Genomic DNA, 6,323 nt, shown 5'->3' on the forward strand with positions numbered 1-6,323 from the left:
ACAACTAACATATTAGTTGTAATGCTTGCAAGGCTTATGTGATGTGTATTACCGAGAGGGCCCAGAGATACCTCTCCGACAATCGGAGTGACAAATCCTAATCTCGAAATACGCCAACCCAACATCGACCATTGGAGACACCTGTAGTACTCCTTTATAATCACCCAGTTACGTTGTGACGTTTGGTAGTACCCAAAGTGTTCCTCCGGTAAACGGGAGTTGCATAATCTCATAGTCATAGGAACATGTATAAGTCATGAAGAAAGCAATAGCAACATACTAAACGATCGGGTGCTAAGCTAATGGAATGAGTCATGTCAATCAGATCATTCTGCTAATGATGTGACCTCGTTAATCAAATAAAAACTCATTGTTCATGGTTAGGAAACATAACCATCTTTGATTAACGAGCTAGTCAAGTAGAGGCATACTAGTGACACTTTGTTTGTCTATGTATTCACACATGTATTATGTTTCTGGTAAATACACTTCTAGCATGAATAATAAACATTTATCATGATTATAAGGAAATAAATAATAACTTTATTATTGCCTCTAGGGCATATTTCCTTCAGCATCATATGGTGTTGGAGGGGGCTTGCAGTCACTATAGCCAAAGCGACTCAAGATCTTTTTCACATAGTGAGATTGAAGCAATGTAATCCCACCATCATCGTCTCTCAACCACAAACTCGCTTTTTTGAATTTTTTTGAATATTTTCTAAAATTACATTTTTGTCAGATTCCCGAATATGTTTTGAATATGTGATTATTTTTTCAAATTCATGAACATGGTTTTATTTCCCAACATTTTTTCCAAATTGTATTTTTAATAATTTGTGAACAGTTTTATAAAATCAATAATATTTTTTGAAACTGTGGAACTTTTATGCTTTCCCACACATTTTTGAATTCACAAACATTTTATAATGTGCCAACATGTTTTTCAAAATTTGTAACATTTTGAAATTTGTAAATCTTGAATTAATTTAAAGAAGAAAAAACAATAAAAATGAGAAAAGAAAAGAGAAGAGAAAAGACTAAATGAAAAAAAAAATATACAGGGGCCTCACGCCCTTGACAGGACCAGGAACGCAGTGGAAGTGACCGGCTCCAGCCAGTGCACTACTTGCATGTTTGTGAAATTTGTTGGGTATCTTATACGTATCTATAAAACAACTTAGATCGTCCGAGACTTTGAAAAAAACAAATCATTTTTTTTACTTATGGGTGGCATTGATGGATAATTTTTGTCAACTTATAGAGTAAATTATATGACGTACGACCAGAAGCACTAATTGCTTTATTATTAAAAATTAGGGAAAGATTATAAATTATATATTTTTTTGAACATAGTTCAGACAAGCGCTCATACATACGCGCATACACTCACTCCTATACCACCGTCGCTCTAACCATCCAACCACAGGTTGGTTTGCATTATTATTATTATTATTATTATTATTATTATTATTATTATTATTATTATTATTATTATCAGGTAGAGATTAGGGGAAGATATTGTTTGATGCAAGTATATGTTTTCGTACCTTCGGCCGCACTATCTCTAGGCTAACTGTGAATGAACTTGCGTGTTTGCTGGCCGCCAATGCTCCACGTCTGCACTTGACCAAGTGGTGGTCTCCGTTGGCCAACATTGCTCCACGGCATGCATGCACATGTGATGTACAGGTCTCATACATGTAAGGTGGACGTCGGAGGCCTAGATGCTTTTGCTTGTGTGTGGGGCCTTCCTGATTCAATACGGGTCAAACATAAATCCAATACGTGACTTAACTCTGGCAGCCCGGATCCCCATGGCGGTTCAATGGCCGAGATTTTGGCCTGCATGCAGGACAGCCTTTGTTCGCATTTTCCGCAAATACTCAGGGTATGTAAAACAAAATACTGTTTTCTTAAACTATCGTCTTGTCTATTTAAATTTGAGATTGTAATTCTCAGATGGCACCTTCGACTTGTTTCCGGTTCTGTATGGTTCACTATGGTCAGAACTCAGAAGCAAATGAGCATATTAGTTGCGGCGGCAAAAAAAGTTTAAAAGTTCACATCATAGACCAGACAAGTATTTAGATATATAAACAGTCCATTGGTTTTTGTAATCATAGTCAGAGGGGAAACCATCTTGTATAGGATAAATCAGTTCTCTTTTTTTGCTGGTTAGGATAAAACAATTCATCCTGGACTAGGGTAGCATATATCAGAAAGTCGTGTTTGAAAGGAGTCTTGTTGATCTTGATTTCTAGAATGATAAATATGTTAAATTTATGCATCATGGTGTGCATGCATATGAACGGAGATATCGCAGGATTTACTCTTTCGCTACCTTATATCTTGTGTCCACAAACACCAACAGAAGATGCACATTTTTACCAATTCTAAACTAAATGTAAAGTATGGGTGACTAACAATTTTCTCATTAATGCGATTCACTAATTGTGCGAGGCTTGTGCGTAATTAAATCATCCATCCCGTGTCATATCTTATCATCATGTCATCACACCTATGATTTATTACTTGGGAACTTATAGCTTTTTAAGGGCAGGCAAGATCGAGAGGCCATCAAAGCAGTCAGGGAGGCAGGGTCGGCGAAGCAGGTCCAGAGGTTGGAATCTCGAAGAAACATCGTCCTTTGACGCCGGCACCATCCTCAAACGCGGTGGCTGGAGGTACTGTCTTTCCACTCGGTGGATGACGACGACGCGGAAGCCACTGGAACGAGCAAGGCGGCCGCCGTAGAGTTTTTTTTTAGTCATCCGCAATACAAGTTTTATAACTCGAACTCGGTTGACGAAAGGCGATGCGTGCGTGTAATGCGATGTGTGGCCATGCAAACAGCGGTGGAAGAGGACACGGCAAGAGATATTTCCCCCCCCAACATGGATGGCAGCATGAAGTTGGGATCGAGCCGCTTGAACCTTAGGCGCTTTACGATTTATCAGGTGATATGCATTTCGCCCGCGGCCGCTCGTCAGCTTGCCGCTTGTGGCCCTCAAACTTAACGGGATTAAAAGTTCTGTCAGGGATCAAGAGCTCCCAAGTGACCCGCAAACTTAACATGGATGGTACTGCACACTGCTCCTCTAGATCAGATACATCTGCATCGTGCTTATATCACAGTGATGTGCCATGCACTACACTAATACGTACAGTATTTGACATGATCTCTCTTAACTCGCGTGAGGTGGAAGACGAACAAGAATGGGAATTCAGAGATTAACACAAGGGTTTTGGTGCTGCTTAAATCGTCACAGCTTTTCTGGTTTCTTTCTCCCCTTTTATTCTTTTATTTATTATTACAAGCAAATGTGCTCGATCCCCATGATCCGGCAGAACGTGGAGCCAATGGACTCGGTCCTAGCGTTACAGGCAACGACTAGGACAAGTAATAACTTACCCAAACAGAATTGACCAAATCTAACCTGACGAGTTTCAGACTGTTGCCATACACAGGCTGAAACGCTACAGTATACTGAAACATAGACAAAAAAAACACATGATGCGACGAAATTAAGAGGACTAGGAGGTGGTTTCTTATTATCATGTCGTCCTGATCGAGTATCCAATAATTAAGCCCTTGGGATGATGCGAGCACGGAGCGGGTGCTTCATGTTGATGGCCATAGCTAGCTCCTCCGTCATGTCGACAGTGTCTTGTCCACCTGGCGGCAGCCATTGGAACTCCCTCACGAGGCTGCCCACGAAGTACTCCGCATGCAGTGTGGCGAGCACGTAGCCCGGGCACATCCTTCGACCGGCACCAAAAGGGGCCATCTTGATCTCCTTGGTACACGTGATGTCCACGCCGTGGTCGTGCAAGAACCGATCAGGCCGGAACTCCCGCGCCGCCGGCCACACGGTCTCGTCAAGCCCAAAGTCGGACACCAAGAAGTTGATGTCGACGCCCTTGGGCACCATGTATCCACCAATCTCTGTGTCGCTCTGCACGCCGTGCGGGAAGACTAAGTGTGCCGTAGGGTGCAGCCGCAGCGCCTCCAGCACGATGGCTTTGAGGTATGGCATCCCGCTCAGCTCCTCCTCGCTGAGCTCAGGCTTGCCCCTCACCTCCTCGTACAACTTGGCTTGGACGTCGGGGTGGTTTACGAGGTCCGCCATGATCCACTCCAGCAAGGCCACTGAAGTGTCGGTTGAGGCAATCATGAACTCGGAGCAGAGGCTTACCATCTCGTCGTCCGTGAGCGGGCGACCGCCTTCTTCTGCCACACGCAGCTCGAGGAGGGAGTCGGCGTAGCATTGAGCGCCATTGTGGCCGCGGTGCGCGTGGATCAGCGGCAGCATCAGCCCCTTCTGCCTCTCCCGTAGCGCCACGTTCAGCGCCCACTCCTTCCGCAGTAGCCTCTTGGTGATGGGCTGGAAGATGGATAAGACGGGGAACCTGCTGATGCCGTCGGAAATCTGGAGCTGCATCTGTTGCATCTCATCCAACGCCTCTTGGCCAAGCGTGACGCCGAATGTCATGCTCGTGAGCAGATCGAACAAACAGCGCGCCATCAACGGCCTCACCGTAACAATGCCCTGGGACGCTGCATCGCGATCGCGGCGCAGCGAGCCAACGAGCGCGTCGCACACGCGCTGCCTGACCGGCGCCAAGAGCCTGACGCGGGACGGGTGCAGCGCCTGGGAGTGCAGGTTGCGGCGGACCAGACGAAAATAGGGCCCAAGGGGAGAGGCGGACATGGAGCCCCCTAAAAACAGGGTAAAAAGCTTGCTGGGCGGTGGGCGGGTGTCGAAGTTGCCGCCGCCCTTGACGAGGGCGCTATGCGTGAGGTGGCGGTCGGCCACGAAAACGAAGGTTCGCCCGAGACAGACGGAGACGATGGGGCCGTAGCGGGCATGCAAGCTGCGTAGCACAGGGCCCAAATGGTAGATCGGGCTCTTAAGCATCAACAACAACTTGGCTATGAACAGCAGGGCTGGCGGACCAGGTGGGAGTTTCTGGCGCCCGCCATGACGTTTGAGCATAAAGAAGATGATGAGAGGAATGGAGAGCGCAATGCACAAGAGGATGGTGAGCTCATCCATTGTCTCTCAACTTTGGTCACGGAGCTGTGCTAGGTGGCGATCATCCTTTTTGGCGACTATATATATACAACTATCATGAGTGCCATTTTGCAAAAAAAGCCTCACATTTTTTATCATCAACTTGCAGTCCACCGTCTAGTTCTGAGTTTCCTCCCCTCTCGCGCATACGTGGGGCCCAGACACGGTCCTGACCGCGACTTACTAGTGTCGTGCTCCTTTTGGGAACAGTAGCGTTCCGTAAAAAGTGCACCCTACTAGTAAGTCGCGTCCAACCTATAGTTTGTACACTAGTGGGAATAGGCTTACTTTAGTCACTTCACTGGTGGTGCATCTAACAATTGCCACACCAGTGTCGATTTCCGCGGTGTGGAGAAAATATGAACGCCAGCGATAATTAGCTACTACCGGCGTGGCACTTCAGTACACAACCCATCGACATTAACTCATATACAGTGGCGGAGACAGGGGACCAGCAGGGCCCTGCCCCCCTTAACATCCCTGATTTGCTACTATTTAGAGATGAACAGTGCAAAAAATAGAAAAAAAATACATGCATCAGTGTAGTTTGGCCACTGCAATCAAAATTTTGGGTCATTTGCCCCCCCCCCCTATAATATTAATTTCTTGGCACCGCCACTGCTCATATAGCACATGATGTAGTTGTGTACTCCGTCGAATACAACCCATCGACATTAACTCACCTTCGACAGAGCCACCCACTTTGTTTAAATCGTATTTATCAATAAATGTGTTTTTTTTGTATGAAAGTCTAGCCCAGATCTGCATGTGCAATTCCTCACAAGTTACACAACCGTAATTCAAACCCCTTCGCTTCCCGTTCGGGAGCGACATTCTCCTTGTGTGCATGGTTGCATGTGACGGAAGAAGAGAATCCTTCACTACTACCTTAGTACTATCTCTGTTTTTATTTAGTCCGCGTATTAGCTTTAGTTAAGGTCAAACTTTGCAAACTTTGACAAAGTTTATAAAAAAATTTAACATATACAATAAAAAATCAATACCATTAGATTCATTGTTCAATGTACTTTCACATCATGAAGATTTGATATGGTAAATTTTTATATTATTTTCTATAAACTTGGTTAAACTTTACGATGTCTGCCTTCAGTCAAATCTAATATGCAGAGTAAATAAAAATGGAGAGAGTACTCTCTTCGTTTTTATTAAATTGTGTTCTAGGTTTGATCAAAATCAGAGACCGAGAAAAATTGTGCAAATTTATAAGCAAACTTTTAACCACCA

General features: G+C 44.7%; 1 protein-coding gene across 1 annotated transcript; it reads right to left on the bottom strand.

Moving 5' to 3' along the window:
• Positions 1-3,252: 3,252 nt before the first annotated feature.
• LOC119343876 (cytochrome P450 89A2-like) lies at positions 3,253-5,079 on the bottom strand. Its single transcript, XM_037614614.1, has one exon. The coding sequence runs from the start codon at positions 5,058-5,060 to the stop codon at positions 3,588-3,590; it is 1,473 nt and encodes a 490-aa protein (XP_037470511.1). The 5' UTR covers positions 5,061-5,079; the 3' UTR covers positions 3,253-3,587.
• Positions 5,080-6,323: the final 1,244 nt, after the last annotated feature.

The sequence above is a fragment of the Triticum dicoccoides genome, unplaced genomic scaffold (genome assembly GCF_002162155.2).
Source record: "Triticum dicoccoides isolate Atlit2015 ecotype Zavitan unplaced genomic scaffold, WEW_v2.0 scaffold144657, whole genome shotgun sequence".
NCBI lineage: Eukaryota > Viridiplantae > Streptophyta > Magnoliopsida > Poales > Poaceae > Triticum > Triticum dicoccoides.